Here is a 17,723-nt window from a genome sequence, read left to right on the forward strand (position 1 = left end):
TTTTCCCCACCTGCAGGCCAAATCCTCTCCTCTTGGAAGCGAGCAGCTGGTCGGTCGGTGTTCTCTGGCCACCAGGTGAAGGGTGCTGTGGCAGCACAGCACCACCAGCATTAGTGCAGCTGTGGCTCCAGGCATGCACCAAGCGTGCCGTTGGTGCTCGTGGCCTGGGCTGTTCTGCTGAGCCGTATTTTGTTTTATTTTATTTTTCAAATAAAAGGCAGAATATTATAAAGTTGTCCTCCTTTGATGGTATGAAACCCTGATTTTATAATCATGACTCTAATTATGGCTCTTGAGCTTTCAAAGTTTGTTAACATCATTAAAACATTTACCCTGGGCAGATAACAGCAAGCATTAGCATGAGAGCTGCCTTTTAAAGATGAATACAGATAAAAGGACCCTCTTAAGGCTTCTGTGGGCAGACTGAATTCCAAGACTGTAATGACTCACCATATGCTCCAGCCACACAATCTATCAGCCAGCAATTAGGTTAATGTTGGTGAAAGGGCCACTTAGCCCAGCAATCAGCACCCTACAGCTCTGCCGAATGCATCATTTTGTAACAAGGTACCTGCTGGGGATTTGGCTTTTATCAGAAATCAGGATCAGGTGTACTGGGGTCGCTTGTGCCCCTGTCCCTCGCAGGGTCCTGCCTGGTGCTGTACCAGAGATGCGCTCCGTGCCCTCGGCTGCTGCTTCAGGGGCCAACAGTTGAGTATTTGGTGTTCCCCCTGTGCATAGCCCTTGGTGTGTGTATCTCGAGCGGGGCTTTGTTTGCCCGCCTGCTGCAGGAGTACGGATTACTGCTCCCACATCGCAGTCCTCTGCCCTGACCCTCGCTGAAAGCCAGCCTCCTCGGCAGTGGCCTGCGGGAGGAGAAGTAATGAGGAGGCAGGCGGAGGAGAGAGAGGTGCCCAGGCGATGGCTGGCTGAAAGGCAGAGCAGAACACGTGGCAGATTAAGGCATGCAGCTGAGATGCTTCCCTTTCTGTTCTGCAAAGGCAGCGTCTCTCTAGGCAACCTGTTTTGATCTGTAGCAATAAGGACTTTCACACGAGAGCTCTTTATTAGCATGTATGTATTTCGTTAGGCCTCCTGGCATCACCTGTGCATGCTGTTTGCAGGTTCTTTCTTCCTTTCGTCTTTTTATTTTAGTTTGCTCGCAGTGAATTTAATGCTGCTGAAGGCTGCTGAAATGCTGCCTTCACAAATTGGATCCTTTCATGCTTTTGCACATGATCAGTGGAAAAGCAAGCATTTCCCCTGCCACTTTGCAAAAGCACCTTCAGCCTCAGCAGGGAAAGAAAATTCTGGTTTTTCCTCCAGTTCTGCCTCTCGGGCCAAGCACCGACAAGCATTTCCTTGCCTTCATCACTGCTCCCTCTGCTGAGGCAGGTTACTCATATCCTCAGGTTTCCAGTGCCTGGCACAATGCTCTCGACTTTCTTTCCAGCATTGCCATGGGAGCAAGCAGCAGACCCCTTAGGTCTACCTAAAGACCTCGGCCAGCTGCTGTCCCTGTGGAAACCTCTTCCTGCATCCATGACAAACGTGCTGGCACGGCGGTGTTCAGTGCTCTCAGCTCCAGGAGGCATCACCAGTGCCCTGGGAGCTTTGGGTGGCGGGGCTCAGCCCCCCCGGCCACCACCGTGCACCCCAGCAGCCCCTGTCTGAGCTCCCGATGTCACCTTGGGGTGCCCCCGAGGGGCTGAGCTGGGTGCAGAGGAGCACAGGATCCGTGTCTCTGGTTTCCACTGACTCCATCCACCAGCGTCAGCATGCTCAGCCCTGTCTCCACGGCAAAGCCTGCTCGCCGCGTCTGTCTCTATCATCCCTGAGCAGGTTTCTCCATTTTTGATTAACTGGGAGACTGCAGTGTGAGCTGTTCCCTTAATGAACTCATCTGTTACTCTAAGGACTTCGCACTCACTTTGCTACTGGCTAATATATTGCCATTAGTGCTCTGCTTTGCTCTGGAGTTTACAGCTTGTAATAATTATGTCTAATTTTGATTTTTTTTTCTTTAAATCACTACATGGGGTAAAAATAGACTCAGTAATTAACTTCTTTCGGAGAGGCAGATATCAAAGTTAAAGAGGGGAGAGGGGGAAAAAAAAAAAAAAAAAGAACCCAGCTCCGCACAGGGCGCTGCTGGCACCTCCTGACAAAGCCTCACTGCGGCGTTTCTGCTTCCAGGATCGTCTGTGAAATGGGGCAGGCGCTTCCAGGGATCAGCTCCGGCCCAGTGCTCCTGTGCATCGGAGAATGCAAGCCCGAGTTCACGGCCAGGTCCGCGCAGCAGTACTCCTTCGTGGTGAGTGCCCTGCGAGGCGGGGAGCGCCCTGCGAGGCTCGGGCTCTGCAGGGGCACGCGGCAAACACTGGGGCTCCGACACCAGAAGGCAGCCCCAGATTTTTCAAATGCTTTCCCCATAATGTTGCACAAGCTGTTTGTTTGGAGTTGCCCAGTCAACGAGCCTGGTTTTCGGGATGTAAAGCTTGTGTGGGTCTACAGAATAGACAGGATTTAGATGGGAACCTTCAACCAGGGTTTCTACAGCATTTGGTTTCAGCTTTGCACCTCCAGAATAGAAATAACCCTTGACTTGCTGGGCTAGGTTACTCCTTGCGAAGTGCGTTGGTGTACTCGGAGCAGGAGCACTTTGCAAAGCATGGCTTTGTTCTATACCCAAGGGCTTTTCTGTGCATAATCTTCCAAGGAATTGGAGTTGGGACTCAAATTTTTATCCCGTCTTGGGTAAGGAAGAGTGATGAATGAACATTGTTACTTTGGGCCTTAGCTAAGGGCAGAAATCTACAGCATTGCTTCTGCTTGGTTTTGAAGGTTTGCTTGCCTGTGTATGCACAGTACAGGCACTGGTGGGGCTTTTTGCATGAACACAGAAACACACGGAGAAGGAGAGCAAGCACCTCAGTCCACCCTTAACTTTAGGGTCATGAAGTTCCCATTTTCTGTACCACGATATTCCATTGTACCTTCAGAAACCAGTGGTACAGGCCAGGAGTGCTGCTGCTCCCAGGACACCTCTGTCTACTTGAGAGCAAAGTGAAGAGATTCAGGGATCACGGATTCCTTCTCTCCTTGGGGTGTTTCCGTGTTGCTAGATGAGGTGAAATTTTGCTTAAATACACCGGAACAGCCTCTGATCATCGCAGGGCACTGCCAGTCCCCAGACTGGCCATTAGCTAAAGGCAGATTCCCACGTGGCACAAAAGAGGATGCTCTCTTGGTTTGTGTTGAATAATCAGGAGCCAGTGGAAGGCAATATCAGCAATGAGTCGTGGAGTAGTACCTTGCAGCAACCTGGTAAGCATATGTCGAGCATTATCCTTTGCATTGTTGCTTCTGATTTTCAGCACCCACTATGATTATCGTTTCTTTTTTCAGGCATCTAAAACTTCGCATATATCATTTCCTTTTGTTACTTGGCCTCTATTTTTTGTCTTTGGCGCCGCCACAAATTCCATTACAGCTGGTTTATGCCGTTAAAGTCAGTAGTAAAATTGATTGGTACCTTAAAGCAGAGCTGTGCTGTGACCCTGGGAGGGTTCGTGCCTTGGTGAGCTCATCTGGTGTCTGCTACCAGGCGGGAGCTGTGCTCGCACCCTAATTACACCCATTTCGTCTGGGGAGGTGGAACCTTGGAGCTACTTCGGATCTGTAAATCTGTCACAATTATCAGCAAATCATGAGCTGAAGATGGAAAATTCTCATATAGCTTTCAGACCCTCATCCGGTGCCAGCCTCCTCGCCTCAGGACTGCGAGGTTTTGCAGGTCTCTGGTTTGGGCCCTCAAATCTACAGCTTCTCGGGGTTGCAGCCCCAGCTTCTGGGCCTGGCAATGCTTTGAATTTTGGAGGATTGTAAGAGGCTGGAGCTAAGAAATGTGTGAAGTACCCGCTCTGGGTGTCCCTGGGTTCCCACGAGCAGCCTGTCCCCAGTGCAGGGCCGGCAGCGGAAGAAGGAATTTCCCCCCCTGTAAAATTATTCCATAATTATCCACAATGGGGTGGATTGTGTGTTTTTCGTAGGAGTGAGGAGTCAGGGTCAAACGGGCTTTTGGTCTGAGCTGCTGTGCAGGCGCTGCGCACCCAGAAAACCCCAGTTGTGTTTGGAAAGCAGCACAAACGCAGCGAGCTGCCAGGCAGGTGGCACCGAGGGAGTGGGGCTGGGAGGCTGCCAGCTGCAGATGAGAGTCATAAAGAGGGTAATGGGGAAGCATTAGTAAAACAATTTGGTTATATCCACTGATGGGAAACAAATAAAAAGGTACCATCTTTCTGCAAATTCCATTAAGGGGGACAAATAGCTATCACAAGCGCGAGGCAGGATAAAGAGGTGGCACTGCTGCCATAATATCACTGACAAAACGTCGAGTGGGATGTAAACGCACTCACCGAGATGTCTTCCCGTCGGCAGTGGGAAGCAGGCTCTGCCCCCACGGTGCCAGCATGCTGCTTCACGTGAGCTGCTGGCGCTGCGTTTTGTTAGTGTGGTCCAGTATTTCCCATTACTGTGCCCTGGTTTTAGTTTTATTTTTTTGTGTTTTACCACAGCAGCAAACTTTAGACAGTCGTGTTCGGATCTCCGTTGTGGCAGTTTGCTTGGTTTGCACTCCAGTTCATTTTTGAAACCGCAGTGCAAGCAGCTGGCTTTGTTTATTTATTGAGGAACAAAGGCAAAGGGAAGTACTTGATTTTGCCCAGGCTGAACTTCTCTGAGGTGTGTTTCGTTCACAGCAGGGTTCAAAATTTTAGCAGGAGGTTTTTTCCGGCATCCGGGACACGTCTCCGTTTTGCTGTTCTGCTTTGAAAAGGGTTTTCTTTTGCTCCCCGTGCGCAGGCAGGAGCACTGCTGACCTTCTCCTCGTCTTTCCGCAGACACCAGCCGTGAGTTTCCTGACGCCCAGCCGCGGCCCCGAGTCGGGCGGGACGCTGGTCACCATCGCCGGGCACCACCTGGGCGCTGGCAGCCGCGTCTCCGTGCTGCTGGGGAACCAGAGCTGCGCCTTCCAGGGGTAAGGGGCCGAGCCCGGACACGGGGCTGCTGTAGCCAAGCATGCATCAAAAATTTTTGAGCCTCAAAAACGCATCTGGGAACCCCTGAGAGCTCCCCTGCTTTCATTTATTTTGTGAGGTTGTTGTCTTTCCTACTGTCACTGAGCCTTACTTGGTGAAGGATGCGGCGCATCTGTAGTAGTGCTGGCCGTTGCTCCGCTTTAAGGCTGTTAGGTGTTTAACTGGTCCAAAAATCTCAGGCAAACAGCACTGCAGTTGTAAAATGTTTACAGCAGTCATCAGTACCTGCCCCCAGACTGGTGTGATTTGACGAAAATGTAATATTTATAGAATCACAGAAACATTTAGGCTGGAAAAGGCCTAAAGGTCGTCAAGTCCAACCGCTAACCTCACGCAGCCAAGTCTCCCACTGAAGAAATGTTTTGACAAACTTCAGGTTTCTCTTTCCACAGACCAGCACCTCACACAACTTTTGTTGCAGCCCCTGCTGTGGGGGTCTGCCCCTTCCAAAAACCATCAGAGCTGGGGGGGGCCCTGGGTGGCGGAGCAGAGCCGGGATCCTCACCCGCCTGCTGCCGAGTATCACACACAGCCACGAATCTCCCCCGGGATATCTATGGCAAATTTGCTTTTTACCCAGCAGTGTAAACGCCGAGTTGACATTTGCAGGGTTTAATGGGTTTTCTTGAGGCTTAGTTAAAAAAAGACACCAGCAGTGTACATCTGTGTGCATCGCGTACGCACCCTGCACTGGGCGCACCCAGGCGCCCCGCTGCCACTGGGTGCCACTGGGTGCCGCTGGGTGCCACGTGTACCCGCGAGCCTGAGCCAGGAGCCTGAGCCACAAGGCACCAGCTCAGAGCCTGTGCCCAGTCACTGCAGGCTGGGGCTTCCCTTTGCTTTTTCTCTGCGGCTTGCAAGCCTTGGAAATGCCCAGGAACCCGACCGAAGCGGTGTGATGTGTGCAGGGGTTCTGCCTTCTAAATCCCAGCTCGGGCTGCCCAGGAGGATCGAAGGAAGTTTCTGGGAAAGCAATGACCCCTGGAGGTGAATTTCTCATCTGGAAGACGACGAGGTTCACACTTATGGGATCTGTGAATATGCAGACATGGGAACATGGTGGGATATTAGCAGTGATCATTCCCTGTCCGTCTTCAGCCAAGCACCACGGGAGCAGGCTGGGGCTTGGCCTTCCTTGCACATGTTGTGGCACCAGATGAACCTGGCGCCATGGTATGGGGCCAGTGGAAATGCTGAGCATCAACAATTATTTATTCCATCATCCTCAGAATAGCTAAACAGCTTCTTGGTTCCCACTTCATGGTGTAGATGAGAAGGGGTGGATTATGAAGAGCCTGTTCATAATGCGGAAGGCTTTAATGGACTTCCTCAGCTCTTGTTGTGTGCCTGGTGTCTGCTGCGTATCTGAGAAGAAAGGAACTGAAGGACATTGGAGGCATTGACTGCATCTGTTGCTCCTTTTATACTTCCTTTTCTTGGATGATTCCCTCTGCTGAGCCCTGTGCACTCAGGGATGTTCGGAAAGCTCCGAGAGTCTGCCAAGTCCCAGGTGGCACTGACACACCGTGGCGCCTGCCCTTCCTGTGCCGGATAGCACCCACGGGGACGGATCCCAGCCAGAAGTTTAGAAAGGGCACAAGCCTCACACCACTCCCAGCCCTGCTGCTTAACTCCTGGCCGCTGCACTCGCCTCCCCAGCATCCCCACCCCAGGAACGGAAGGAGGACTCGGGCATGCCTGGGGTGCTCCAGGAGGTGTGGGCACGCTGCAGACGAGCTCTCCGAGTGCTAAGTATTGCAGCCCATCCATCAGCATTTCTTCCTGTATCCGAAGCACAGGTGCCAGATTGGCTCCTCGACGCACACAGGTGATTGCGTTACCATCAGCACAAGCAGCCTGCAAGCCAGCCTGGGGGTAGAATTAGCCTTGTAATAAAATCCCTTAAATATATGATTATATTCAGGCAACCTGCAGAAACTGACCTGCAAAACCTGGAAGTGGTCTGAAGTCTCGGCGTGTTCTAATTATCCCAGGCAAGCAGAAACTTAAACAAAACAAGCGGCAGTATATAAATGACTCCATCTTTCTTGAGGGGTCACACTGTGCACTTTGTTTTGCTTGGACTGTTTTGAGGCAATGAACTTCAATTGTACGAGAGGGAGTGGGGGAGCTTGATTAGATGAAGCGGTTCCTAATGAGATTCACTCTAATTACAGCTTCCCCCATTTTCACATCTCTGATCGGAGGAGTGGGTAGATTCACCATGACGACACAATAATAGCACCGAAAGCTAATTAACTGCTCGCGGGGAGCGGCGGTGCCAGCAGCCGTGCGTCACGCCGGGGCTCACGCCGGAGCTGAGGGGCAGGGAGAGGCAGCACGAGTGTGCAACGTGAGATAACGGGGATGGGAGGCGGGGGGTGCAGGCGGCGAGCGCATCCATACGAGCAGCCGAGGCTGGTTTGCTTCGGATGCTTCAGGAGCTTGTTGCTGTTGCCTCAGTTGCGCTGGGTGGGCGTGCAGAGGTGTAAGGCTGGAAGCACCGTGGTGCCTGCAGTCAGATGTCCTCCTAAAAAGCCCGGTGTGGAGCAGTGCCTTCCTCAAGGAGGTGATGGGTACGTAAGGACCTGGAGAGAGGACCCCAGCACATAACTCACACGGAGACACCCCTGGAAGCAGAGCAGTGGGCATGCTGAGTGCGAGCCTCAGCCACTGAGGCACCTCCGCGGGTCGTGCAGCATCTGAGGAGGGTGAAGATGGAGCGTGCAGGAGTGCCAGGTTTTGGTTTAAGTGCCATAACAGCAGTGAGATGCTGAAGAGCTGCCTGTCGTCTCCCCTGTGCTGGCAGAAGAGGAGCCAAAGCTCAACGAGCCGTGGAAGCAGCGTGGCCTTTCCCACCCTCGGGGCGAGGGCAGAGACGCAGGCTTGGGCACGGGGCTCCCAGGGACGAGGCTCCAGCACTGCACGCCGAGCAGCGGCGCTGCCGGGCTGTGTGGCCATGAGCAGCTCCATCCCCGCTGCGATTCCCTTGGCCCTGCAGCAGGACATCAGAGCTCGTTTTCCTTTTCCATCCACTGCCCAACTCCCTAGTGCTTTGCCAGCACCGCGCTTCCCAAGCCGGGGCTTCCGCGGGTCCGTCCCGCTGCTCACGAGGCCCCGTGTGTGCAATGGGGTGGGGGGGTGGGGGAAGAATTTGGCTTTTGAGCGAGTTTACGCATCCCTTTTAAAAAGCAGCCATCTGTTTTCACACGCCCAACAGAAGGCAGCAGGTTCAGAGAGGGATGCGGGAGGCTGCAGTTTGGCGCAAAAAGTGCTTTTTGCTTCTCTCCGGGGAGGCAGGCAGAGCCCCTGCTTGCATGGAGCTCTGCCCTCCCTCCCGTGTCTCAGCAGCTCAGCACCTTTGTGGGCTTCAGAGCACGGGGCTTAGTGGTGGGAGCTGCGGGGCTGCCCCATGGGGACGGGTTTGGGGGCTGCCCACTGACTCTCCCCCCGCTCCTCTCCTGCGCAGGCGGTCCACGAACGAGATCGTGTGCATGTCGGCCCCGTCAGCCCACGGCCTGGGGCCCGTCCACGTCTCCGTGAGCGTCGACCGGGCCCAGCTGGAGCAGACCTTGCTGTTCGAGTACATCGACGACCCGAAGGTGCAGCACATCGAGCCCGAGTGGAGCATCGCCAGGTAACAGAGCTCTGGCAGCAGGTCACGGAGTGACCTCGCCTGGTCTGGTGGTCTCCTCTGGGTGAGGGTGAAAGAAGGGCGGTTGGGAATTACATGGCCCGTCCAGGGTCCTGCATTCGTCAGTGCTAGACGTCTGCAGCACTCGCGTTTACTGAAAATCAGGTCCGGAGTTACTAAAGTCGTAATTACCAAGGCAATTACAGCAATAGCAGCCCGCACCAAGATTCTGGGAGCACGAATAAAGCCCCAAGAAGGCTTCCATCTGCTGAAGAAGTGCACAATTGCTCATTAAAGGCTTCTTTTTGTAGTTGTGGGATAAAACAAAACCAGCAGCCACCAAGAAAGGAAAAAGCTGATGCTAATCAAAACGCACTGTTTATCCAAGATTGACTGCTCGGAACGGCGGCAGGCGCTGTCACATCGCCGTGACGTGGTCGCTGCTAAAAACCCTGGGCTCTGCTCGTCCCCTGGCACTGCTTTAATGGCTGTGCTCACGAGGGATGTAACACAGCCGTTCATCTCAAATTCCAATTATTTTTTAAGATTGCCCATGAAAGAAGGAAGTGTCTCGCAGCAGGCTCTGCGAGATGTTTGCTTTGAGCCCCAGTTCAAGATTGCCTCTTGGTTGGGGTGAGATGGGTTTGATGGGCTTGTCAGAACTGCTGAGTGATGATCCGAACAAAACAGCCAGCCTCTGCCGTAGAGGAGCTGGAGATTTGGGTGAATTTGGGCTGTGCTGCTGCAATGAACACACAAAAGAAAAAGCCAGGAGGGGAAGACACTTGTGGTGTCTGCCGCTCAGGTGCAGCGCGTGCCCGTCCCCCCGCCACCCATGCCATTTGTCGTGCACTGCCACATTCCTTGGAAACATCGCTGTGTAAGCCATTGATGCTGTGACTAATTTATTGTTCTTCTTAGTTAGTCTCGGCTCAGTTGATTTCTGTGGTCCCATTCCTCGTCCTGCTGCCTTGTGGGGAGGAGGCAGGCTCACTAACTCGAGAGCCGCCGCTCAGGTTGGGCTGCACATCCCCGGTGTCACCCGGTGCCCCCACGTCTTTATGAGCGTTTTTCTGAGACTGATGAGCATCCTCATTGCCAGGCACAGCCCCGGCCCCATCCTCCTGCCGGTCACTAACCGCCTGTCTCCCGGTTCTCCGCAGCGGGCACACGCCTCTGACCGTCACCGGCTCCAACCTGGACGTCATCCAGGAGCCGCGGATCCGCGTCAAGCACAACGGCAAGGAGTCCGTCAACGTAAGTGCTGCTGCTGGGCTGCGTCCCCGTGCCGAGCCACACAGCGGGACCCCTTGTTCTTGTACGTTACAGACAAGAATTGTACCTCCAGTACACTTGGAAATTATTTTGACCCGGTAAAACTGAAAAATACTGCTTCTACGCTGTGATCTTTCTGTATTATCTTGGAAAGGGCAAATCAGTTAGCAGTCTTTTCCTATTCACTTTCTCCCTTCCCCCTGAAGACCTTTTTCTTCTGAGCTCTTTTTAAAAACATCTAATTTTGTTGTTAGCAGTAGCAGTTACAGTGTTACAAAAATAATTCCGAAGACACAGAATTGAGCGAAATTAAATCTTCCACTTCGAGTTGGGCCCTTGCTGCTCTGTAAGGCGAGAGTCTCATAAATCATCAGCTCCCTGCTCCCAGGGCTGGAGGAGCCGCGGGTGTCCTCAGCCCGGCAGGAGCTGACCTCCCTGCTACCTCCACCCTGGGCTGCCAGGGGATCGTTCCTCTCTCCCCCAGCACCAGGGAACTGCCTCTAATCACCAATTTGTAGCAGAGGCCAGGTATTCATTAAGGGTCTGCTTCAAAGCCGGCGTTGCCCACGAGGATGCAACAGGAAAGCAAAAGAGCAAGTGATCGGGTATGCAATCCTCCAGCTGCCTTAAAACATCTCTCGCTTTGAAGCTCTCTCTTTCTCTGCTCCTGTGCCTGTGCTGGCTGGAAGGGAAGCAAATTCCCCCAAACTACGGGCGTAAAGTGTTGAGCCTGAATGAAATATTTCCAGCAAAGCTTGAATCCAACAGAGTTTTCAGGGAGCATTTAAGGACAGGGAACATCACTGTGCAAGTCAGAACTCACCAGCACAGGGATGAGTTTTTCCCTGCTGCTGCTCACAGGTCCCGAAAAAGCATTTTGTCTTTTTGCACAGGTCTGCAAGGCTGTGAACGCCACGGCGCTGGCATGCCTCGCGCCCGCCCTGGCCCCCGAGCACCGACCTGGCCTGGACGCCGTCGAGCGGCCTGATGAGTTCGGCTTCATTTTTAACAACGTGCAGTCCCTGCTGGTCTACAACGACACCAAGTTCATCTACTACCCCAACCCTACGTTTGAGCTCCTGAGCCCCACTGGGGTGCTGGAGCAGAAGCCGGGGTCGCCCATCATCCTGAAGGTAAGAGACCTCTGCAAGCCTGGCGGGATGCTGTCAGTGGCGTACTCAAGCCCTGCAGAGCAAAATGGGGGGCAAAATAGTTTCATATCTATGCACACCCTATAGCTCTTACCAACAGAGCTTTGTAAAGGTAAAACCCAGGTCCTGTCCCATATAGTTGGATCAGTAAAGCTGTTGCAGCTCTACATGCAATGGCTGTGCGAAAACCCTATCTTCAGGAGGAAGCAGAGCTTCTGCTAAGGGGACCCAGAAAGCAGGGGGTGAGGGAGGAGTTTTGTCCCCCTTTGGAGAACGGGAAACATCCGGAGGAGCCCCAGCATTTGTGCAAGTAATGACAACCAGAGAAACGCACCGCATCTCTGTAAAGTCTTCTCCACCTCTGTTGCCAGGGCAAAAACCTGTGCCCGCCCGCTCCCGGGGGAGTGAAGCTCAACTACACCGTGCTGATCGGAGAGACGCCCTGCGCCGTCACCGTCTCCGAGACCCAGCTGCTGTGCGAGCCTCCGAACCTCACCGGACAGCACAAAGTGACGGTAGGGACCGGCCGCTCCACTTGGCAGCACTTCTTCCCTGCCTCCTCCTCCTCCTCTCTGACCTGCTCAGGTACCGAGTTCATTTCCCTGTCCAGGGACCAGTAGGATTTTAGATCTTTATGGCTAATTGGAAGCTTCAGATATTGATGTGGAAACATCTTATTGCCTCCTTGAGACTCGCTGCCCGCTGTCAGAACCTTTCAGAAGGAATAAATAAGTACAGCGTTCGGCACCAGTTTCCATCCTTTCCCTGGTGTTGCTCGCTCTCCCTGCAGGAATGGCGAGGCGAGTGTCAGCACGCTCCATTCCCCCTCCTGCAGGACAGGGAAGCATTTTGTCAGTCCTCATAGCCAGACCCGCTCTGCCAAGGGGATAGACAGAAGGTTTTGGCTTTTCCTGAGGCAGAAGGGGCCAGCAGTATCTGAACACCGGACTGCCTGGATCAGCAGCCCCGTCCAGGCTGACAGTCGGTGCCTTCGCTTTGGTTTTGGGCACTGCTGCTTTCCCTCATCCACTCGCAGACCAAGCACGCAGCTGCCGAAATGCTTGAGCAGAGCCCAAATGAGATTGTAATTGTGATTTATCTCTCTTGAAGTTCAGCATCCAAACCATATTCATATTATCACAGCGTGATGCACAGCAGCGCAACCTGGCCGGGAGCTGCTCGCATCTGTGGCCCGGGCGCGGCCAAAAAAAGCCGGCGCCGCCGTCAGCCTCGTCAGCCTCGGCGCATTTGCTCGTGTCTCTTCCCCTCTCCTCCTCCCTCCCTCCCCATTTGCTCGGGGTTCTTGTCAGGGCAATTGTCACCGGGTTGCTAATGTCCCCGGGTTACAAAAGGGGCCTGAAAGCTGTAAAATGAAAGTCAAATGGAGCCATCAGATAAAAAGAACAAAGCCCTGATAGCGGAGGGCTGGCACATTTATCATGACTCGAAGCCTCCCTGCGTTCACAGGAGCTGAACCCTTTGTTTCTGACGGTGACCAGCGCTGCCCTGGCCGAGGCATCTATAGGCATCTATATGGCATCTGGGGCCGGGAGAGAGGGGCTTTGGGACAGGATAACACCCCAGCAGAAATCTCTGCTCACCCCCGCTGTGCTTTGTAGGTGCGCGTTGGTGGCATCGTCTTCTCCCCTGGCTCGGTGAGCATCAGCTCCGACAGCCTCCTCACCCTGCCGGCCATCGTCAGCATCGCGGCCGGCGGCAGCCTGCTCCTCATCATCGTCATCATCGTGCTCATCGCCTACAAGCGCAAGTCCCGGGAGAACGACCTGACCCTCAAGAGGCTGCAGATGCAGATGGACAATCTGGAGTCCCGGGTGGCCCTGGAGTGCAAGGAGGGTCAGTACCGTGCTGCCCCGTGCCTGGATGTCAGCCCTCCCTCACCCCTGCAGCCCTTCCCCTCCCTTTGCTCAGCCCCATGGGGACCGGTCCCTCCCCGTGCATTGGGCCCCCTGCCCTGGCCCTCACCACGTCCCGGCCACCCGATGTTACAGGGGTAACTGTAGGGCTGGGACAGAAACCATATGTCGTACATCCCCGTGGATGGCCGAATCCATCTGGAAAGGCACTTAGTGGATCAAAGACAAATAAATAGAAAGCTGCAAATTTCATAGTGTGACCTCTGGATGTATCGATAGGTGCATTGGATTCGTTCGGCTGATTTTAAAAGGGTAGCCTTGAAAGTGTGAGACAAAGCAGGAGTTATATTCAGGAGAGCCCACAGGTTTGTCATGGACACAGCCTGGCTGGGCATGAAGACCCTCCTGGGCCAACGTTTTGTGCTTTGGAGAATGAACTGCTAGGGCACACGTACGGCCATAATATCCACGTTGAGGTCATGTTACGAGAGGAGGAATAAATTCCTTCCTGACCCCTGCAGCAGGCAGTTTCTGCTTGGATTTGGTCTGCATCAGATTTGATTCTTTTGGTAACTGGTGGTGGAGGAGGAGGAGGAGAGAAAATAAGGGAGGCAGCAAGTTATGAAAATAGATCCTCATTTCTATCTGCAGCCTTTAAAGGTGTTTTAGGTGTGTGTACACAGGTGGGAACTGCATACAAATTAATAAGCATCTTTTGTTCTCGGCGTCTGTTCTCTGCAGCCTGTGCTCTCGGCTGCTGAGGGCGATTCTCTGAGGGTGAGGGTCTGCCTGAGCGACTGGCAAGGTCTGCTCGCTGTCCACTGCTGCTGTGGGGGCAGGCAGCCCGCCCCGAGCCTCTGCCCTGCAGCCTCAGCTCCCCGAGCTTGTGTCTGACAGTGCTGCTCTTTGTGTTCTCCCCAACAGCCTTTGCAGAGCTGCAGACAGACATCAACGAGTTAACCAGCGACCTGGATCGCTCCGGCATCCCCTACCTCGACTATCGGACGTATGCCATGCGGGTCCTTTTCCCTGGCATCGAGGACCATCCCGTCCTGCGGGAGCTGGAGGTAACGGACGGGCAGTGCCCTCCACGCCGAGTCTTGGTAGAGGCCCTGGAGTTATTAGCAGGCTGAGCCCCAAGCTGATTTTAACGAAGAACCTGGTGCTGTTATCACCATCTCACGCTGCTTGCTTCCTCTTTCCCAGTGCTGTTTTAGTTTCCTTTTCTCGGTTTGTATATTGCTGTAGGCCAGCAGCAAAGCAGGCCAGGAAATTCCTGGTGTCCTTCAAAGCGCTCCTTCCCCAGAGCCGCCTCCTGCTGCCGTTCGCAGCGTGCCCACAGGAGGGCAAGCGCCTGGCCGGCCTCTGGCCGTGCCGTCAGCACCTTGCTCCTCTCTTGAAGGGCTTTACTGAGGTGCCTGAGTGCTCAGTGCGCTCACACGAGGGCTAATTAATATTTGTGCATCAGATTAGATTCCTTCCCAGCGTGGAGCAGTTGCTGCCATCGAGCCGGCATCCCCAGCCGCGCTCCCGCACCCCGAGTGTCCCGGTCCCACACGTTTCCTTTGCTGCTTCGGTCGCCAAATAAGCTGATGAGCTAGCAAACAAGTATGAATGCTTCTTATTTGTTTTGCTCATGAAAAACAGAACTGCAGAAGTGATAAATGTGTTGCCAATTACACAGTTGCTTAATTACGTAACGTCAGTAAAACCAATACATAAGTCTCCAAGATGTTTGGTAAAGAGTTGCTTAACGCTGTTCATCATTTCCATTCGTAATGAATTACTCCAGTCTGGAGCTGGCTGAAAGCCTCAATTAATTTTTTATACTTGTCCCATAATAAAGCAATAGTCTAAATTGGTATTTAATTTACTTATAAGGGTGTCACTTTTTGTGCAGAACAAGCAAAATCGTACATCATTTATAGGGCCGTTAGCCTCAAAGCAGCAGCTTTATGGCAGGCAGAGTGCTCGGAGCAGCGATGAAGATGTGCTGGAGTGCTCGGGGAGCACAGGAAGGGCGATGTTAGCACTGGCTAACCGTGCAGACCACATTTGGGGTGCTGAGAGGCAGAGGTGGGGTGTTTCTCATGCGCCCAGGGCTAAACCAGCCACACGACCCCCGGTCCCCATGGCAGCACCAGCGGGGCTGTGGGGCACGGAGTGGTGTCCCTGTGGCAGTGTTTGCTCCATCCTGAGCAGGAACAGCGGCATCAGCTCTGCTGTCATCACCCTGCTCTTGGGGGATGCTGCTGGTCCCCATGCCTTGATCTGAAACTAATGGGCTCCGTTGTCCTGTGCCAGTCTCATGGTGGACCACGGTTGGAAAACTCGGGGCTGTGCTGTGCACGTGGTCCCCTCCGGTCCCTTGCCCTCCTGATGGGTGCTCTCCTCCACCGCAGGTCCAAGGGAACGGGCAGCAGAGCGTGGAGAAGGCGCTAAAGCTCTTTGCCCAGCTGATCAACAACAAAGTCTTCCTGCTCACCTTCATCCGGACACTGGAGCTGCAGCGCAGCTTCTCCATGCGCGACCGCGGCAACGTGGCCTCGCTCATCATGACGGGGCTGCAGGGCAGGCTGGAGTACGCCACCGACGTGCTGAAGCAGCTGCTCTCCGACCTCATCGAGAAGAACCTGGAGAACAAGAACCACCCCAAGCTGCTGCTGCGCAGGTAGCGCGGGGCCGGAGGGGACGGGGCCGTGGGAGGGCGGCGCGGCACAGGGCACCCCGAGCTCTGCCCGGGGTTTTCGCTCCCACTGCTGGCCCCGTTGGATGTGGGGCTGTCCCATCGTGGCAGGGAGCTGAGGGGCACAAAAAGTGGGGCTTGCTGTCACCACCACGCCAAGCAGCACCCTGTGCGTGCAGGCAGGAGGAGGAGGAGGCAGCTCTGTGTCTGGAGGGATCGAGATGCAGCATCTGCAGCCTTTGCACCAGGCTTCAGGTTTTTAAGGACGAGAGCCTGCTTTGTTAGGTGTCTGTGCGGTTCTGAGGGCTCCCGTCTCCCATCAGCCGGGGTGTTCTCATTGTGAGCAGATCGTTAAAAACCTGGTTGGAAGAACAAACCCACCAGGTCAGCAGTGCTGGGTATTGTCCCTGTGCCTCCAGGGAAAGGCAGGCTGTCCCGGCTGTGTGTCCCCACCTCTCCTCTGCAGCCCAGGCACCTCCGTGACCCTCACCCTGTGTCTTTTTTTTTATTATTTTTAAATAAAAAGGGGGGTTTATCCTCCCAGCTCCCAGGCTGGGTGCAGCAGGGACATTTGTGTTTCACAGCTGGGGAAAGAAGCTCGAGCACGGGTTAGGCAACTAACCCAAGGTCATGCAGGGAAATGTCAGAAAGAAAAGAGGAAAAAGGCTTTATAAATATAGGCTGGATGAGCCTATAGGCTAGGCTGTGAGAAGGCAGCTCCCTGTTCTCTGTGTCATGAGCTGCTGCCATCCCGTGTCCTGCTGGATCCTGTCCGTGCTGCCGACTGCAGCTCCTCTGGCATCTTGCTGGGGCGGGCAGCCGAGGGGAAGGGAAGGATTTCGCAGCTCCAGGAAAATTTCAGGGATTCCTCCAGCCATAATGAATATGCTTGACAGGAAATTGCTTTAAATCTGGCTGTGTTTGCGGAGGCAATAACTCATCTCAGAGAAAGAAGCCGTCTTAATTTCCCCCGTGGTTTGACGAGTCGCTGGGAAGGCGCCTTCTGCCTCAGCCTGCAGTAATGACTCTGCCGTGCTCCAGGAGCACGAGGCTGGCGATCAGAGCCCTGCCCGCTCTGGCTGGCGAGGCAGCGTGCCATGACCGGCCAGAGCTCGTGTGCGGCGTTCTCCTTGTGCTGGGAGGTCAGAGGCCAGGAACAATGACAGACACAGCTCTGATGTGAGAAGGGTTCGGGTCTGGTGTCCCAGAACCACCCAGGAGAGGAGTTGAGCCAGGAGCAAATGTTCTGCTGCTTTAAAATGGGTGAGAGGAGGAGAAGCCAGGCTTGATGCGGTGGTGGCGTTGGCAGTGTGGTGCCAGCAGGAGCCCATGGGGGCAGAGCTGGGCACACACCGCCCATGGAGCGGCCCTGCGGGGGCAGCCCCGTGCTGCTGCTTGTCTGCTGCGAGCACTGGTGTCAAGTGGGTTCTGAGTGTCGGAGATTACAAGTGGGCTCTGAAGGGAGGTGTCTGCATGGGGACAGGAATCCTGCTCTGTGCCCGCTGCCGCGCAAAGTCCCCAGGGGCTTCTGGAGCACCCAGGGGATGGGGGACAGCACCCCACGCTACCTGCCGCCCCGCGGCGTGCCTGCTGTGTGTGTTTACAACAGGGCTCTGCTCTATCTCCTGTCTTGGTATCACCGTGTGGTGACAAAACTCCTGTCACTTCTTTGTGAGGGGCCTCGCTGGGGCATTTCATCCATGACACTCTTCCCCGTGACACCGAGCTCCCGGTGCCAGCCAGGCGAGCTGGGCTGCTGGAGGAGCTGCGGTCGTGCTCCCCGCTCCTGCTGGCGGGTGGCGCGCACACACAGACACAGACACAGACACACACACAGACACACACACACACACACACACACACCCCTCCCTCTGTGCATCTGCACACCCAGCCCTACACGCACCCGCTGCTCCGAAAGATCATCCGTGGCCCAGGGCGAGAGCAGAGCAGTAAATCAGCAGCCATCTCCCTGCTACGCTGGAGCCAGTTCTTGTTCTAGAAATG

The 17,723-nt window shown here is 54.4% G+C and overlaps 1 protein-coding gene across 4 annotated transcripts in view; it reads left to right on the forward strand.

Annotated features, from left to right (window-relative positions):
- Positions 1–17,723, forward strand: part of PLXNA2 (plexin A2) — a 381,872-nt gene that overhangs the window by 341,999 nt on the left and 22,150 nt on the right. For all 4 annotated transcript variants that reach the window (XM_083812470.1, XM_083812471.1, XM_083812473.1 and 1 more), the window contains 9 exons: positions 2,197–2,314; positions 4,902–5,038; positions 8,569–8,736; positions 9,897–9,990; positions 10,902–11,141; positions 11,531–11,674; positions 12,779–13,013; positions 13,958–14,100; positions 15,436–15,704. In XM_083812470.1, coding sequence (XP_083668596.1) covers positions 2,197–2,314; positions 4,902–5,038; positions 8,569–8,736; positions 9,897–9,990; positions 10,902–11,141; positions 11,531–11,674; positions 12,779–13,013; positions 13,958–14,100; positions 15,436–15,704 — 1,548 coding nt within the window. The remainder of the gene's footprint in view (positions 1–2,196; positions 2,315–4,901; positions 5,039–8,568; positions 8,737–9,896; positions 9,991–10,901; positions 11,142–11,530; positions 11,675–12,778; positions 13,014–13,957; positions 14,101–15,435; positions 15,705–17,723) is intronic.

Source organism: Anser anser (genome assembly GCF_964211835.1).
Source record: "Anser anser genome assembly, chromosome: 27".
NCBI lineage: Eukaryota > Metazoa > Chordata > Aves > Anseriformes > Anatidae > Anser > Anser anser.